General features: G+C 51.2%; 1 protein-coding gene across 5 annotated transcripts in view; it reads left to right on the forward strand.

The window, feature by feature from the left end:
• The first annotated feature begins 821 nt into the window (after positions 1-821).
• Positions 822-17,690, forward strand: part of TNIP1 (TNFAIP3 interacting protein 1) — a 44,797-nt gene continuing 27,928 nt past the window's right edge. For 2 of the 5 annotated variants that reach the window (XM_040239563.1, XM_040239565.1), the window contains exons 1-2: positions 822-1,007; positions 16,577-16,748. In XM_040239563.1, the coding sequence (XP_040095497.1) occupies positions 16,613-16,748 (136 nt within the window). In that variant the 5' untranslated portion in view covers positions 822-1,007; positions 16,577-16,612. The remainder of the gene's footprint in view (positions 1,008-16,576; positions 16,749-17,690) is intronic. The other 3 variants (XM_040239564.1, XM_040239566.1, XM_040239567.1) reach the window with 3 other exon arrangements.

A 17,690-nucleotide genomic window follows, 5' to 3' on the forward strand; every position in this document is an offset into this window, starting at 1 on the left:
AAAATTTATCCTCTTTTAAATAAAATGATGAGCTGAAAAAAGCAAGTGTTCCCAACCTTTACCATGTTACTGCTCCTGCCAGGTCTGGGGACTCTCACAACCTGTCTGCATGATCTGACCCAGGTATAGGTAGATGGTAGGAGGTGGGCTCCGGATTTGCCCACTTGGGTTTGAATTTTGGTTCAGCCACTTACTGAGGTCTTCTAATCTCCCCGTCCTTTGTATCTTAATTTATGGTTAAAAATAAAAGTAGGGGCTGCGGATAGAAAACCATCTCACTAGGGTGGCTGAGCAAATTAAATAAAGCTTACCAAATCTGGAGCAGTAAGGGCGCAAAAAACGTCAACTGTGACAATAAGATTCTTTAGGGGTACTTTCAGCTCAGAATTTCCGTGAGCTCTGTATAAGTCTCGGGATCGCCCTGGACCGAGCTTTAGAACCCGGAGCTCTAGCTTTAGCTCAGCTACAAATGCTTACTACCTTTTGGCAAATCCCCTCCCCGCGCTCTGGGCCGCGTGCCCCTCGGCCCAAGGAAGGGGTGGGTGGTCTCTGCGGCTCGTCTCTGCTCTGAAATTCCGGCTTTCGGGGTGGCCCCTTTCTGGCGCCCGGAGTTTCCGCAGCTGGGAGTGCCGCGAGGGGTGGCCCGGAGGCTACCTAGGGGCCGGCCTGCGGGACGGGACTCTTGCGGCCAATCTGCAGACTCTCTCCGGCCCTCTGACCTCCGGTGGCTGCTGTTTACTTCGCTGCGTCCCACCCCGGCGGCTGCAGGCCAGCCCAGACGGCGCCGCGTGATTGGGCAAGCGGCCTGTCAATCGCTGGGGACTTTCCCAGGGGTGGTGCGGCCCGGCCCCCAGCACTTCCTAGTCCCTGGCCAGGTCCTCCAGCCAGGAGCTGGGATTCTGCTGAGTGCTGTGAGGCCAGAGCCTGGCGCGGGCCTCTACCCTGTCCCTGGACTCGGGACTGGACGCGGAGAACGGGGCGCTGTCTCTTAGGGCCCCCACCCTCAGGTAAGCCGGTTGGGCGGAGCGGGAATGGAACGGAAGGGAACCCGAGACTGGGCCGTTCCGAGTCTCGGCAGTGACCGGGCGTGGCGCTGGGAGGTCAGGCCCGGCCTGGTGGCCTGGCTTCTTGGCTCAAGGGCTAGCCTCGAGGCACGCGGCGCCTCCTCGGGTGGTGAGGTCCGGCTGAGTGGGGAATCCCTGACCCGCGCGGAGGGTGGTGGGCGCGCGTGCGCACTGAGTGGGCGAGCGCGTCTGGGACCAGCGTGCAGTCGATGTGCAAGGCGTGCAGACCGGCGGGGTGGGGGTGTGTGTGTGTGTGCGGGCATGGATCTGTTTACAGTATGGGAGACCAGTTTTGGAGGCAGTGTGCACACGTAATGAAGAGGAAAATAGCTTATTGGGCGCTTTCCAAGTGCTGATCTTAACTCGTTACGTGTTTTAAACTCATTTGTCACTCTCATCCTCAAAATGAATTTGATTATTATTATCCGTATTTTTCAGTTTAGGAAACTGAGGCATTTGGAGATTGGGGTCATACAGTTAGAGAGTTGCACAATTAGGATTTGAACTCGGTGCATTTGATTCCAGATTTCGTTCTGTACTTACTGTTTCTGTTGAAAATATTTTGCCCTCTGTTGGAGGCAACATTGGGGTGCATTTGCAGGGCAGCTGTAGTGAGTTTAGGGGAGGAATTTTTGGGTGTGGAGTTTCTACGTGTGTGAGTTTTCCACTGTAGAATATTTATCTGCAGGAGAGCGCGAGGTTGTGTGTACATGAAAGTGATTGTATTATACATTCATTAATTGTATGGGAATTTTGTGGGTGGGAATTTTGTGCGACTGGGTGAGACCGTTTTGGTTGGGGGGGGGACTTTTGTGGGTGATGCAGAAGAATCAGCAATGTTTATCCCCACCCCCTTGCAGAATGACAGTACAGAGAAATCTGTGGATTCCTAATGCATCATTTTTATTTCACAGTATTGTCAAAATGTAATTTAATCAGCTCTTACTCATTTTCCAAACAATGTGGTATGGTAGAGGGGAATTCAGCACCTGATGAGAGATCCGGAAAGAGAACTGTCTCTCTCTTTTTTTTTTTTTTCATTCCTGACAATGGATACTGCATTAGGAGGCTGGAATATTTATTAGCACAGGCTCATAGCAATCCTATGATGTTTTAATATTCTTGTTTTACAGCAGGGAGAACTGAGTTAGTGAAAAACCAATAATGGTAATAGTTACAGCTTATGTTTATCAGCACTTATCATGTGCCAGGCACAGTGCTTTACATTTAGTATCTCTTTTAAACTTTCAACAACCCTAGGAGAGAGTCACTATTAGTAGCCTCAATTTTCAGATGAGGAAACGGAGTACCAAAAAGGTTAAGACTTGCCCAAGACTAGTAAGCCTTGAATCGTGAGCACTATTTCCTTTCCACTATTCTGGCTATGTCCTGGAAAAATAATGTGATCAGGGTCTGGCACTTCACGGAAGCACCTGATCATGTCCCTCTGGAGACAGCAGCCCTGAGTGTCCTGTGTTCTACATACTTAGGTGAATCTGTTTTCCCCCACCCGTGGGCATCCGTGGGTATGGCATGGCACTCCTGCTGAGGGTTGCTGCCTGCCCCTATTCCCACACCAGGGCCTTTGGGGCCCCAGGAAGCCGTGGGGTCTGACTCATACCCTTACCCCCCAGTCCTGCCTGTGACTTGGGCCCGGATGTCCTGGGTTGGGTTGGCCGACCTGATTTGAACACCTCAGAATTGTAAGAGGTTGGCTATTGGCCTCCCTCTCTGGGTACTCCTGGGTTCTGTTTTACTCTCACACTCACTGTGATTTAACCACAGCAGCCTGCTTTTTTCTCCGTGTTCAGTACGGCAAGTTTATTCTTGCTTGAGGCCCTTGTGGATATTGCTTCTGCCTGGAACACCTTTCCCCAGCTCTTACCACGCTGGTTCTTCCTTATCTGTCAGGTCTCAGATCAAATGTCACCTCCTCGGAGGGGCCTTCCCTGACCTTTCTATGCAAAGTAACTCATTTTTTCACTTTCTGTCATATTACTATTATATATATATTTAATACATTCATCATGCCTTGAAATGACCGTGCTTATTTGCAAATGAGAAAGTGTGTGTAGAGATACTGTATATGTCTGGGAAACAGTAATTTTTAGTGTTTGCTTGTTTGTTGTCTTTCTCTTTTCCTGGAGTGAAAGGGTGTGAGCCACGACCTCTTTAGTCTTCACATGTGCATTCCCGTTACTAGATAAGAGTGTCTGGGGTAAGATTGCTGGGTTTGTTCAAACGATGAGTAGAGTAGTAGAAACTAGAATAATGGTGCATTTCACAGATAAGGAAATTGAGACCTAGAGATGGGAAGGCCCTTGTCCCAGAGAATTAGTGGCAGAGTTGGGGTGAGAGCCAGAAGTTGCTTCCCACGACATTATTTTCCCTCCTGATAGTCAGCAAACAGGTCCTGACAGTCCTCTGGCATGGTGCTGTGTGGAGTGGCATCGTTCTCATGGTTCTCCGTCCTCCAGGAACATGTGGTAGACTGGGCAGAAATGTGCCCTGAGTGCTAGCTGGAAGGCATAGTGTGCCAGCAGTTGCCTGGCACTGAGTCTGAGTGGGGTGTGATGCAATTTTAGGGGTGCCAGGTGGTCAGGGGGCTTCTGTAGGGAAGTGACTTCAAGGCCAGGCCCAGCCAAGATGAGGAGGTACAGAGCTAGGCCTGAGCTCCTTCTGGAACTTAGGAAACTGGGCAGAGGATTTGGGGTAAGGCTCTCCTGGGTTGGGGGAGCTGACCAGCTGGGCTAGGAAAAGCCCTAAAGTCTTGACTGCCAGGCAGAGAGGTGTCAGTTTTTCCCTGCTCTGTCGGCAGCACTGGGAAGTGATCAGAGCAGCTGGTTGGTAAACCTGAGCATGCATCAGAATCCCCTGGGTGGCTTGTTAGACAGACTGCAGGGCTGCGTCCCCAGAGTGGCTCAGCCAGCTGGTGGCAGTGGTGCTGGGGCCGCCAGACCAGCTGCTCTTTGAGAACCCGTGGTGTGGCGTGCCTGATTTAGAGTTAGCACACCTGGACGGAGGCTGCGCCTGCTTCCTCATCTGTAAGATTCTGTGACGTATGTGTGCCTCCAGAGGGGCGCCATGAAGGAGACAGTGCCTGTCAAGCACTCAGCGCAGGGCTGGCGTGGGGCTGCTATGGTGTAAGTGACCTGTCGCTGCCGGCTGCTGAACACCATTCAGTCTTATTAACGATGCCAATCTTGAGGATGTTGAAGGGATTTCAGGAGGAGATGATGAGGAAGGTCAGATGTTCCAGGCTTTGGCATAACTTGCCCTTCATCCTCTGCCACCTCTGGACCATTCTGTGTCCTCTGTGGATGGATCGTCCACTGTGGTATCTCAGACGTCCTTCCATTCCTGTTTGGAACAGTGGAAGTATATATGTGGGAGGGCCACAGAGGGCATCTGGCCCAGATTTCCTCAGCAGCACCCAGCACCCCACAGGTGATGAGCCAGCCTCCCCTGGACCCCAGCACAGCATCAGGGAGCACTCTGTGGGCAGCCCTTCCAGTGCTGTTACAGGTGGCTCGCTGTGGTGGGCCCACCTCCTCTCTTGCCCCTTTGTTTACCCCTCTGCTCATGGCTCACTTGACCCCTTGGAGGGAAGGGAGGGAGGGAGGGAGAGGGAGGAGTAGGAGGTATGGTAAAAAGAGTGGACAGCTGGCCAACAGAGGATCTGGGTTCCCTCGCCTCTCTGTCTCCACTGTCCCCTGCAGCCATGGGCGAGTCTCCCTCCCTTGGCCAACTTTGGTGTCCCAGCTGGAGAACGAGGGAACTGCACTGACAGGTGTCTCAGGGCCGTAGCCCAGTGACGGGGCTGCCTTCTCTGCCGGGAGGTTTCTGAGTCTGCTGCTGGGCCAGGCCTTTCTGGGCTCCACCTCCTGGCTTCTTGCTGCTGCCCCCTGCCTGCCCCTCCTTTACCCTGCTCCTCTTTGGAGAGTGTCGGCAGCTCCGTGAAGCGTTGCTGGAAGGAAGGTAGAGCCAGCATGGCCTGGCCGCTGGCAGGAAGTTTTTATCTGTGCCCGCGCTATGACCAGCCCAGGACAGTCAGTCACTCCTCTGATAGGAACGGATGACTGGGCTGAGGAGCGGTGGCTCTTTGTCCAAGGGCTGTCTTGTCTCCCCAGGGACCTCACCCTGAGGCTGTTCCTTGTGTCCTTGAGCACCTGCTGGTGGACAGGCCGGTGGCCCAGGCAGGGGTGTGTGTGGCGGGGATGGGGTAGTGGGGGAGGGCTGGGGATGCTATGGGAGTCATGTCACCAAGGCGTCCTACTCAGCGGTCAGAGCTGGTATTTTTAGGGCGGGTGTGGGGGTGTCCCATGAGTCAGGGGCCCTTGGTTTGGTCTCCACCCACAGTGGAGGAGGCTTACACCACTCTCGGCTGGCCAGCAGACCATGATCTTGGTCAGCTTCATCTCTGTGGTCTGAGGAACCCTGGTCTTGCCACAGCCCCACTTCTGCCTCTGGGGTGTAGCCCCCCCCAATCCCAATCTCTGGGAAGAGGAACAGGGGTCTGAAGATGGCAGCATTAACTTTTAAAAAATGCACAGAAATCTTTCAGACACAGAAAGTAACATGCAGACACTTGGGAGAGCCACCATTCAGCTTAAGAAATAACATATTCTGTTCATTTGAAATTTCTCCCTGATCATCTCCTTCCCCACTCTTCCAGAAGTAACAAGGGTTCTAAATTTAGAGTTTATTCTCTTGTATTTCTCTACAGTTTTATGGATATTATAAATATATACATCCCTAAACAATATGTAATATTGTTTTATATGTTTTAAGATGTTACTTAAATGCTTCCAACTGTGTTCTTCTGCAGCTTGCTTGTTTTACTTTTTATTATGTTTAGAGAGATTCATTTCTGTTTGGATCTCTAGCTCTGGCCTATTTGTTTTTCACAACTATGTAGTATTAATAGGGGCTTCGCTAGTACCTCCGTGGTAAAGAATCTGCCTGTCAAACAGGAGATGTGGATTTGATCCCTGGGTTGGGAAGATACCCAGGAGAAGGAAATGGCGCCCCACTCCATCATTCTTGCCTGAACAGTCTCATGGACAGAGGAGCCTGGAAGACTAGAGTCCATGGGGTCACAAAGAGTCGGACACGACTTAGTGCCTAAACAGCATAGTACCAACATTCGCTGGTATGAAATGGCCCCGGCGTCTTTATTCATTTTCTTCTTCGTTAGCTTATTTCCAGTCTTCACTGTTGAAACAGGACATCTGTGGCTTTTATCTGGTTGGTGGTCCCTGGAAGCTATTCTCTTCCCAGCCACTGTGGCCCCTGTTGGGTTAGCGCTTCAAGGTCTACAGGGAGTCCTGCGGGTCTGTCCTCACAGCATTTCCTTGGGGAGAGGAAACCGGGAAAGTGAGGTCTGCTCAGGGTCACTTGGTGAGGGAGCGGAACCAGGATCTGAGCCCTGGTTTCCCAGAAACCCTCTTTTCACCGTATTTGGAATGAGGGGAATTCTCAAAAGTTGTCATCTTCCCCCATGGAGAAAAGTTACAGGGTTGGAGAAAGCCTTTGTTGGGCATTTTGGGCACAAGTACACAGGAGGACAGTTGAGTCTCCCTTCCCTTTAGGTCCAGGGTTGGCCTAGTGCCCTTTGACCCTATAGCTGATAGGCGAGGGGCTCCTCCTGGGTCAACAGTGCCAGCTGCTGGGTTGGGGGTGGGTGGGTGGGAAAGCCAGGCTTCTAGGCACGGCGGTAGGTGCACCAGTGGATCCCAGGAGCTGTGAGGAGGCGAAGGCTCGCAGGCTGGAGTTGCTTGGGCTGCCTTCTCAGCCCTTCTTAGGGGGCTGTTGGCAGTGGTGAGTACAGGCTGGGGACTGATGATCAAGAGGGGGGCATTCTGCTTGGTCCTTGGGAACTGGGCCACCTTGAGCCCAGCTCTGCACCCGTCTGGACTCGGCTTCCTCTCCAGCAAAGCAGGCATAAGGCCCCATGTGAGGGCCCACGGGCAGTGGATGGGAAGCTTCACCTTTGTTCCTACACCAAAGTCTGGTGCTTTTCTTCCCACCTTTGTTGCCTCTGACCCAGCCTTGACATTCCTGAAGGTAGATCCTTTCTGGAAGGTTCCAGGTTGAAACAATCTACAGTTACCAACTCTCCATTTGCCAAATTCCTTGACTAGAAAACTCGACCCTGGACTTTACCTCTTGATTTTTTTTTTTTAAACATTCTGTTCGCTGCTTTTTAAGTCTTTATATGATAACTAGTCATCTACATTTTTTTCTCTATTAATTTCACTTTGGTCAAATATTTCCCAGAATGAAATTAGAGTACAGGAATTTCCTGCATATATGTAAATTATTTATCATGAAACAATATACATCACAGACTGTTAGAATTGAGAAAGACCATAGAAATATTGATTTTACTAATGAATAAGTTCTTTGGTTCAGGTGATGAAGTCCCTCCTGATTTGTGAACTAGTCCCTATAACCTGTCTGTGCATAGGAGGCAGATTCATAATAAGGAGGCTCTCGTCCCTGCCCTCTGCCAACCAGCCTCATTTGGTGCCAGAACAATAGCCCTTCCTTATTGTTCTGACTTGGTCAAGCAACTTAAAAACAAAGTGAACTCTCCCTTTAGAAGAGTTACAAAATAACATGTGCTCATTGGAGGAAAAAAACTCCCAAAACTCAAGGGATGCTAAAGGTATAAAGTAGAAAATGAAAGTTGTCTTTTTTTCTCCTTCTTCTCTTCTACCTGTTTTTTAAAATCAATTTTAAAAATAGAACAGGCTAGATTTCTCTTGTAAAGAGTTAAAAAATCTAAGTTTTAAAATAAAGGTTTCCTTTGATTCCAGTCCCCTAGCCCAAGTCCTTCTCTAGAGCTGACTACTAGCCGCGGTTTGGTGTGTATCTTTCCAGACCTTTTCTTATGCATATGTAAGATTTTATAGTATATGTATATGTTTATGCACACATACAGGGCTTCCCTTGGTGGCTGAAATGGTGACGCTCTCTGGCTGCGATGCAGGAGACGTGATTTTGATCTCTGGGTCGGGAAGATCCCCCGGAGAAGGGAATAGCTCCACGCCCACTCCATTATTCTTGCCTGGGAAATCCCATAGACAGAGGAGCCTGGTGGGCTACAGTCCATGGGTTTGCAAAGAGTCGGACACGACTGAGCAACTAACACTAACACACACACACACGCATACACGCATACACTCACACACATAGTTGTGTGTGTATGAATGTGTGTAACAGGATAAATAATATCTCATTATACATCAATGCTTTGCTTTTTTCCTTAACAGTATTTTATGGGCACCTTTCTGTCATTGCAAAGCAGTCTGCCCATTCTTTTCGATGTCCATGTACTATTCCATTGAATGAATGCACCACAGTTTATTAAACTAGCCCCCTCTTGATGAACATTCAGGACATTTTTGCTATTAGAAGCCGTGTGTCAGTGTGCATCTTTGTCCAGTCTCTGTACAGTGAGACAGAGATTTCTAGCTTCTTAAATAGGTGGTCACTGAATGACTTACCTCTGGCCCTTTAAATAATTGAAACTTCCTCAAGCATACTTTTTTATAAGATAACTTTCATCTCAGCCATACAAACCTGATTTTTTTTAAAATTAATTTTTATTGAAGTATAGTTGCTTTACCGAGCCTGATTGTTGACATAATTGAGAAAGGACATTGTTTACCGTGGGTGACCCAGGTATAAGAAAAGCAAATGCCCACACAGCTACATCAGTAGAAACATAACACCTAAAAGGTGGGGATGAAAGTTCCTCTGTTTGGTCAGGCAAGCCACATCTGGAGTGTTGTCCATTTTCAAGGTCAGATACAGATAGGGTGGGAGTGGAGGGGACGGGATGTAGAGGGGTCCAGGAGCCTGTCCCTGTGAACAGCGCAGGGAACAAGGGCTAGTCTGCTTCTTGAGTGCTACAGGTTCCGAATCTGCTCAGGGCTGAGATGGAGAAGAGGGGCATCTTGGTCCTTATTCTCAGGGACCCCAGAGGGCAGAGCGGGGGCAGTGGAACCAGAGCTGGGAGTAGCTTCACTGCAGTTAGCACTGGCTGCCCGGGGGTGCTCCTTGGGGAGGAAGTTGGTCTGGGTCACTAAAGATGGTCAACCAGAGTCCCCTGGCTCCCCTGGGGACTGGTTAAGCATGGGTCTGAATCTCCCCTGAGCTTCCTTTCAACATGAGACTCTGAGCCCTGGGGACTGTTGGTAGTCCAGGGCAGACCGACACCTGATCTCATGCAAGGTGAGTGACACATAGAGGCAGCGGCTGGGAACCTGGGGCATTTCAGGCAGTGGAACAACAGAACTGGTGTCCTCCCCCTGAGCTTCAGCCTGTGCCTCTCCACCAGCGCAGGCCAGTGGAAAGGGCACTGGTGTGGAGTCTGATAGAATGAGGCTGGGTTCTTTGTTCTGCCAGCAACCAGCTGTGTTTCCTCAGGCAAGTGACTTGACTTGTCTGAGTCTGCCTCCTCATCTGAAAAATAGAGATGATGCCATCCAGCCAAGAGGATTGGTTTCCTTGCTGGAAAATAGGGATAAGAATGTTCATCTCTGTGTGGTAAGAAGAAAATGAGGGAATACTGTGCATAATGACACAGTGCAGTGCCTGGCATATGGGAGCACAGGGCTGTCAGGGCCCATCCCAGCTTCAGTTAGATGCTCCTTGGTCCTCTTATGCAGAGTTTTCAGCCAACTAATGGCCCGGTCCTCCCCACTGTGCCTAGGCGGGTAGTGTAGAGCTTGGATCTTGGAGGCTAAGTAGGGCCAGTGGGGCTCTCTCTGTGGGTGAATCAGTGGTGTGGGGAGGAAGGACATGGGAGATGCCAGCTGTGCTTGAGAGACATGACACTCAGGCTGACCTGGAGCCTGGATGCAGCCCAGGGAGGACGGCAGGACCCGGGGAAGGGCTGCAGACATCGTCTGGGGGTTTCCAACTGCTCTTGGGAAGGCGACACACCCCTGAGAGCACTGCAGGAGGGTTCATGAGGCAGGACATCCACTTGGGCGTTGGGAGGGATGGGAGCTAGGGTGTGCGTGCTCAGTCATGCCCTACTCTTTGCAACCCCGTGGACTGTAACCCATCAGGCTCCTCTGTCCATGAGATTTTCCGGGCAAGAATACTGAAATGGGTTGCCATTTCCTCCTCCAGGGATCGAATCCCTGTCTCCTGCATCTCTTGCACTCAGGTGAGTTCTTTACCACAGAACCACCTGGGAAGGTTCTGAGCTGGGGAGAGTAGCCTTTTTAAGATCAGAAGATTTTAGAAATGGATGGCAATATATTGCAAGTTTTGGAATGTTAGAACTAGAAAAGGCCTTAAAAATTGTCTAGTCTGCCCCCTTATATTGTATTATTGCTATCATCAACAACTCCTCCTTTTAGAAAACTGAGGCCAGGTGATGGAAAATGTTTGCCATGGTGTATCTAGACTAGAGGGCTTCCCTGGTGGGTCAGTGGTAAAGAATCTGCCTGCCAATGCAGGAGACCTGGGTTCGATCCCTGGGTCGGGAAGATCCGTTGGAGGAGGAAATGACAACCCACTCCAGTATTCTTGCCTGGGAAATCCCATGGACAGAGGAGCCTGGCGGGCTATAGTCCATGGGGTCACAAAGAGTCAGACATGACTTAGCAACTACAACAACAGCCTCCGCTAGATCCCATGATTCCTGAGCCCCGCCCATTCCTCATACTACACTCTGTGCCTGTAGCCTCTTTCTTACTGAATTGTTTGGAAAGACTGATTACATCCTAGGCTTCTCACTAGTCAGATGCCGGGGTGGGCTCCTTGGGTACACACGGTCTAAGGTAGGTGCAGTGTCTCTGCTGACAGTCATCAGAGGACTCCGCACGCTCTCTGATGGATGGACCTGGAGCCACAGTTTCCCTGATTGTGAAATGGGTGGAGTGGTCTGGAGGTCATCGTGAAGTGTGGAAGTGGGAAGATTTTTGTTTTAGCTTGCGAGATGTTTCATAATGCCTCACTTCCCGTCAGCCCCTGGGGGACTTGCAGAATATTCCCATTTACTGTTGAGGAAATTGAGGCTCAGATGATTCCTGATCTTTCCTGAACGTGGCCTTGGTCCAAGGGCTTCTCATAGCTTCAGTTTCACCAGCTGTGGTGTTGTCCCAGCGCTCCTGCTTACAGTTATTTGCAATTCACAGGAACTAAGTGGATGCTACCACCCATCAGCTGGGCTGTTAGGGGCTGCCTCAGCCTCTAGGTAAGAACGTACTAAGTGCCAAGTACTTCGTGAGGTATTATAATTATTATCATTTAGGAAATCTTATTACAAAATGAATACGTTTCGTTATTAAATCAAATAATCGGGAAATAAGTGAGAACTCCCTTCTAGTTGTACACATATTGTTTCATTTAGTTTCTTTAATCTGACATCCATGGCTTCTGTTATTTTCCTCTGTTTTGCAGATGAGGCTCAGAAAAGGTGAGGGGACGATCAGTGTCATCCAGCTTGCAGGGGTGGGCAGAGCTGGGACCAGGGCGAAGCCTTGGGGCAACGTGTGAGGAGGGTTCCGGCTCAGGGTCTCATTGTGCACCTGGGCTCCCCCTTCTTTGCTGCACCCTGCGTGTCCCGTCCGCTTCCGTCTCTGGTCCTGCCCTGTTGGGACCCTTTCTTCCTGATCCAGGAGCATACTATCTTCTGTGTGTGTCCTGGGTCCCCTCGTCTTTCTTGCCCTGTGGCTGGCTCCCAAAGTTTGGGTCTCCATGGATCCTTAGGCCAGCATGAAGACATCACCCAGTTTGTCTCTAGTCCAGGCTCCTCTCTCTGTGCCTATGAGGGAGTTGAGGTACACAGCATGGACAGCTTGCCCATGGCCGTCAGAGTGTGCAGGAGAGTAGATGCCACGACTTACGACTTTCTGTCCTTGCCTTCTTTCTGGAGACCCTTCCCTTCGCCACACTGTCCCCCGCACCCACCAGCTTCCGTGGCAGCCCCTGCCGTTCCCTGGGGAGGTCACTTGTGGCCGCTGTGTCCTCCCAGTTCCCAGTGCCAGAGACCTATTCAGGCTGTCCTCCCCGGGCTAGCGAGAACTTCACTTCCCCCAGAGCCACAGGGTCTGGCTGGCCTCAGGTTGCAGCCAGTGCCCAGTGGCATTAGATCAGGCTAAGCCCCCAAGTGGGCCTTAGTTTCCTCACCTGTGGAACAGATGTCAGCCCTGCCTCCTTCCCACGGCTCTTGTGATAATCCAGTGGAAAAACATGCTTGAGGAATCGTAGCGATTTTGCAAATGTTACTAACTAAGCAAATTCATATCATTTGGGAACCCTGGGAGCCCCTACTGCTAGCAGCAGCACACAGCTAATTGAAAGACAGCCTCTAATGGGCTGAAGTGTCTCAGTGCAGAGGCTTCATTTTGAATCTAGCCTTTTTCAACCTTCGTCTTGGGTGGAGGTTGCGATCTGGGCCCATGCCCCCCCACCTCTCCTCACTGCGCCCCCCACCCCGACTCCTTCCCATCTTCCCATCCCCACCCTCTGACCCCTACCCACCCCCCCTCCTCACCCCACCTCCATCCCCCCAGCTGCTGTCTCCTCCTCCTCTTCTGGCTCCTTCAGTTTCAATAGCATCATCTCCATCTTTACACTGCCTGACTTGCCATCTATCTGGGCCCAAACCAGGCCTTTCTGGTTCCAGTGAGTGCCCCCAGGTTTTTCAGGGTGGGCTGTGGGGAACCCCCTCAACCTTAAACCAGGATCTTGTTTTGGAAGAAGGTCTGAGCTGCCTGTATCTTCACCCCCAGCTGTTTCTGTTTTTGCACAGTGGGTTGGTGTCTCCTGCTGGTGGGTCACCTGATCTGTAGCTGCTAGACCCAGGCCCAGGTGGACACAGAGTTCATGCTGGACTTGGCAAGAACCCGGAGAGGGGGCTCTGCAGTGCAGTGAGTGAGTGCAGGAGCAGAAAGGGAGATGGGGCAGTGGCAGACTGGAGAGAGAGCAGGGGCCCTTCTAGCTCCACCCTGACATTGTGTCTTGGTCTTCATGCTCCGGGGCCTGCCTGCTGCCCTCACACCCTGAGTGAGGGTCAAATGAGCTGGTGTCCCGGGATGCCTAGGGGCTGAGCTCCAGTACTGCCCCCAGCGAGGTATGGGGTGGGGTCAGTACCTCCTTTCCCCGTCCACATCCATCCCTCTGTCTTTGATGGAGGGAAATGTACCGTCAGTGTGGAAGACAGGATGATGACACAGGCCCTCATTCCAGGAGCCTTGGGGCGCCTGGTAATGGACTTGGCCTTGTTGTCCTTGGAAATTCCTGTCCAGCTCTGTCATCCTGGGAATGAGTCCCCTCTCTAGGAAAGATCTCAGAACCACACAGACCAGAAGCAGAGTTCCCATCTGCCCAGAAGTCATCCTGAAACTGCCGCTGACCATCTGGGCATGAGGTCAGCAGGATGTGGAAATTCCCTGTTCCCCTCTTTGTGTTTCTTGCCTCCAGAAGTCCAAGCCGTCCTTTGGGTAGCTCTTCTGGTCTCCAGAGAGGACTTTCTCACAGTAAGCTATTTGGTCTGGGCTCCCTCTGCCTGCAGCCTGTACTCTCCCCCTGCCCCCAGTTCTGCCCACCCAGGCTGGAGTCGAAAGAATAGCCTGCCAGCCCCTCAGCTGCTTCCCCTGAGCCCCCTTCCCTGGAGGCTCCCCAGTGCTGAGGGAGAGCTTGCATGGTTTCGAGAATGGGAAGGTGGGGTTTCAATTCCTGGGTCCTGCATCCTGCTCTGTTGCTTGGTGTGACATCTGGGCATCTCCAAGGGAGCTTAGTTGTGCCAGGCTCAATTCTAGAAGTATATGGCTGTCCCGGTGTCTCTGGTCAGTGGATCACAGTTAGGCTCTCAGGATGTTTGCACATGGCTTCTCAGGAAGCAGGTGTAGGATCAAGGGCTCCTTTGGTCCTTTCTGTCTCTGCTCTAATTAGAGATTTCCTGGGGCTCTGTTTTGGACCACTCTGATGACACCTTGGTAGACCAGATGGACTCGGCACCTGCTTTCCTGGAGCTTCTAATCTATTGGGCAAGCCAGATGTGGAGTAAAGATATTCCCATATTATCACATATTGTCAACTGTGAGTTCCATTTAGGGTGAGTATGGAGTGGTGAGCAGGAACCCAGACGCCTGCTGTCACTTATCACCAGAGGTGCTTAGGGTTCCTTTCAGGTCTCGGTCTTTCCATCTGTGGACTCCATGTAACTGTCAGTCACCTCTCGCTTTCCAAGTGCCAGACCTGCACTGGCACCACAGATGAGGAGAGCATGCTCCTGCCTCCAGGAGATTTTCAGTCAGATACATAAAGACTTACCCAGTCATACACATCCCATTCTGGGCATAAGGGCCTGCTGGAGAGGCACACAGGAGAAAGGGGAGTGCAGAGGTAGGAACCCCCCAACATCTACCAACGTTTGGGGCTCCTTGCTCCATGCCAGTCACTGCCCGGTGCCTCACCCACACTGCCTTCTAACTCAGTGAACACTTCAGAGCTGTCTTTGCTGTGCTGTGTAATGTTGATCTTTTGAGTTAAAAATAAGTCCCCCATAAGCTGGTGACTTTTGTGTTGGGTGTGTGGGCAGCTGTCCTGTGCCCCTGGGGCTCAGTGAGGGTGTGGGTGGCTTGCAAGTGTGTGTTTCTCTTGGCAGTCTTTGGGGGACGGGGGTCTCACTCACCAGAACTTTTTCTTTCTGGCTCATGGCATCCCAGGGTAATGGGGACCCTGTGGCCAAAATCCTTGTTATCTCTTGTGCTATAGGGCAAGGGAAACAGCCCAGAGTGACTGGATGTTATCTTGCAAACAGGCTTGAACTTGCCTGTTGCCCCCTCTGGCCTGAGTCTTGTTGGAGCTGTGTGAGAATAGCAGGCGATCGACTCAGCTTTCTCAGGTGGACCTGGATCTGCATCTTGCCTCGCTTGCTGGCTGTGTAATCCTGGCTGAATTTCCTAACCTCACTGAGCCTCCATTATAAAGTGAGGATAATACTATGTTTTTTCGGGCTGTTGTACAGCTTAACTGAGATAATGCAGCCAAACGATTTAATGCAGTGCCTGGCAAGTAGGTTAATGAATGAGTTATTATTATTAGTCTTTTTTTTTGTACTCTTTTAGCAAAACACTTGTGGGTGCTCAAAGGATCTTTGAGGACTTGTGACTGGAATCATTTTGGCCCTGGCGGTGGTGATCTTGGGAGGGAGGTATCGGGGCTCCAAGTCTTTCTGGAGCCCCTGGTGGTGGAAACCTTTGGAGCTCTTCTGTGGTTGGTAAGCTCTTTGTAGGGCTGGAGGCTGAATCAGTTTTTCAGCCTCAGGGCCTTTGCCCTTACTGTTCTCTCTGCCTGAAATGATATTCCCCCATATATCTGCATGGCTAGTTCCCTTACCTCCTTCAGGTGAGCCCTGAAGGTGAGCCCTCCTTCCCTGTGAGCCCTTTCCTGACACCTTCATTTAAAATTAAGGCCCTACCTCATACTTCCTGCTTAATTTCTGTCCGTAGATATTTCCATTACCCCTAATACTGTGCTCATCTCTCTCGCTGTCTGTCTTCTTCCACCACTACCATGTAAGCTCCAAAAGGATTTTTTTTTGGTCTGTTTTGTTTGCTGATAGTTACCTAGCACCTAGACTAGCATCCAGCACAGAACAGATGCTCAGTCAATAACTGTTGAATGAATGAATGCAAGAAAGAAGCTTCTCTACTAAGTCACAAAAGTTGGAATTCTGAAATCACTTTGCAGAGGGGTTTCAGATGAAAGAAAGCCAGTGAAATTGAACAGAGTAATGCAGAGCACCTGCTGCGCAAGCAGATGGTGCTTTGATGGAAAGTACATCTGTTCATTAGAACTGGAAGGAGGAGGGTGACAGTGTCAATTCGTATATTAAATATTAGTCAGGGGGTTTTCTTTTTCTTCTTTCTTTTAGAAAAGCTAGCGTACATATAAATGGAACTTCGGATTGGATGACTTGCTTATCCCTTTGGGCACAACATTTCACTTTAAAGATCACTGATTTAGTGTAAGACTTTCATTTCCCCTCCGCAGGGAGGGGAAGGGACTGCCCACGATCCCACAGTGAGTTAATAGTTAGACTATTTATTCATTCGATAAGTGTTTGCTGGACATTCCCATCAGAGCTGATACCATGCTGGGCACTAGGGATGCAATGATTCAGGGTCCCGCTTCTTCTGGACCCCATCAGTAGGACATGAAGCTCATGTGTTTTGACTCCCAGGCCAATGCTTTTTCTTATACTCCACATTGCACCTCACAGTTGACTGCTGTTCCAAGTGAACTGGCGGTGCAGCGAGGCTGCTAAAAGAAACTGATGGTGTTCTTAGGTCACATGAATAGAGGCAGAGTGTCCAGATCAAAGGAAGTGACTGTCCTGCCCTGCTGTACCCCTGGCAGACCAGCCTGTGGTGCTGTGTTCTCTTCTGGGCTCTGGGGACTGCCTTCCAGGGCTTTGATTGTTTAGGACGCTTCAGTGGCTCGGCCAGCCCCCTGACCTACTGCTGTTGTCCTTCCAGCCAGGCGGGTACCACGGCAGGGGCTGAGCCACCCTCATGGAAGGGAGAGGACCATACCGGATCTACGACCCTGGGGGCGGCGTGCCTCTGGGAGAGGCATCCTCAGCTTTTGAGCGCCTAGTGGAGGAGAATTCCCGACTGAAGGAAAAAATGCAAGGGATAAAGATGTTAGGTAAAACAGACCCTCCTCTCCCTGCAGAGCTCCTCCCTCAGCCTGCAGTGCTGACTGGCGCATGCTTCTGCCCAGGCCTCCTCTCTCCCTCCCGGCCCAGCATGGGCTCCTGCCTTACAGCTGTGTCTCTGTGCACTCCTCTAGCAAGGTGGCAGTCTTCCCAGCCCTGCGTCCCCAGCACCCCAGCACCCTGATGACCAGACTCAGGACACTGTGAGGGACTGAGAAGGAGGCGTGGGGTGGCGGAGAGGGAGCCAGCAGGCTCAGTTGGCAGACATGGGGAATAGCCATTTATAGGCCGTCTAAAAATGGGGAGAACGGGCATCACCAGGGCAACCACAGTCCAGTCCCCAAGTGTTAGAGCAGGGAGTCCGGCTTGGCTTGAAGCAGGGCAGGAGGAGACTCCTTGATTCCTGGCTCTCACCCAAGCTGTCACCACTGCCCAGGACCAGCCCGCTTCTCTCCACATGGCTGACCAGTCCCCGTCTGTCAGCACCCAGCTCAGATGCTGACTCTTCCTCCATGCGAGGTGTTCACTGATTTCCCCGTGCAGAGGGGACCCTTTCCTCCAGAATCCTAAAGCTCTTCCTTCACCTCACTGCCCCCTTCTCTGGCCTTGGGCTTTGGGAGTTTAGTATAGCTCCCAATTTCCCAAATGCTTTCTCCCTGCTTGGCAGATCTCTCCTAGGAATGGCAGATTGGCGAAGGAGGGATGGTGTTTCCCTGTCTCCACTTATACAAGAAGGCAAACAAGGCCCAGAGGGGTGGCGGGTGGTTGGTGTTATGGAAGGTCTCCTCTCTTCAGGGAGCCCCTGACTGCAGTCTGTAGGCTGTGGGTAGCCCCCCTTGGGACCATGATGGTGGGCCTGAAAGAGCCCCTGGCTTTGTGGAGTCCTCAGTCAGGTGTGGCAGGAATGGGGCAGGAAGAAGGTCCTGGAGGTC

Source organism: Oryx dammah, unplaced genomic scaffold (assembly GCF_014754425.2).
Source record: "Oryx dammah isolate SB20612 unplaced genomic scaffold, SCBI_Odam_1.1 HiC_scaffold_5, whole genome shotgun sequence".
Classification (NCBI taxonomy): domain Eukaryota; kingdom Metazoa; phylum Chordata; class Mammalia; order Artiodactyla; family Bovidae; genus Oryx; species Oryx dammah.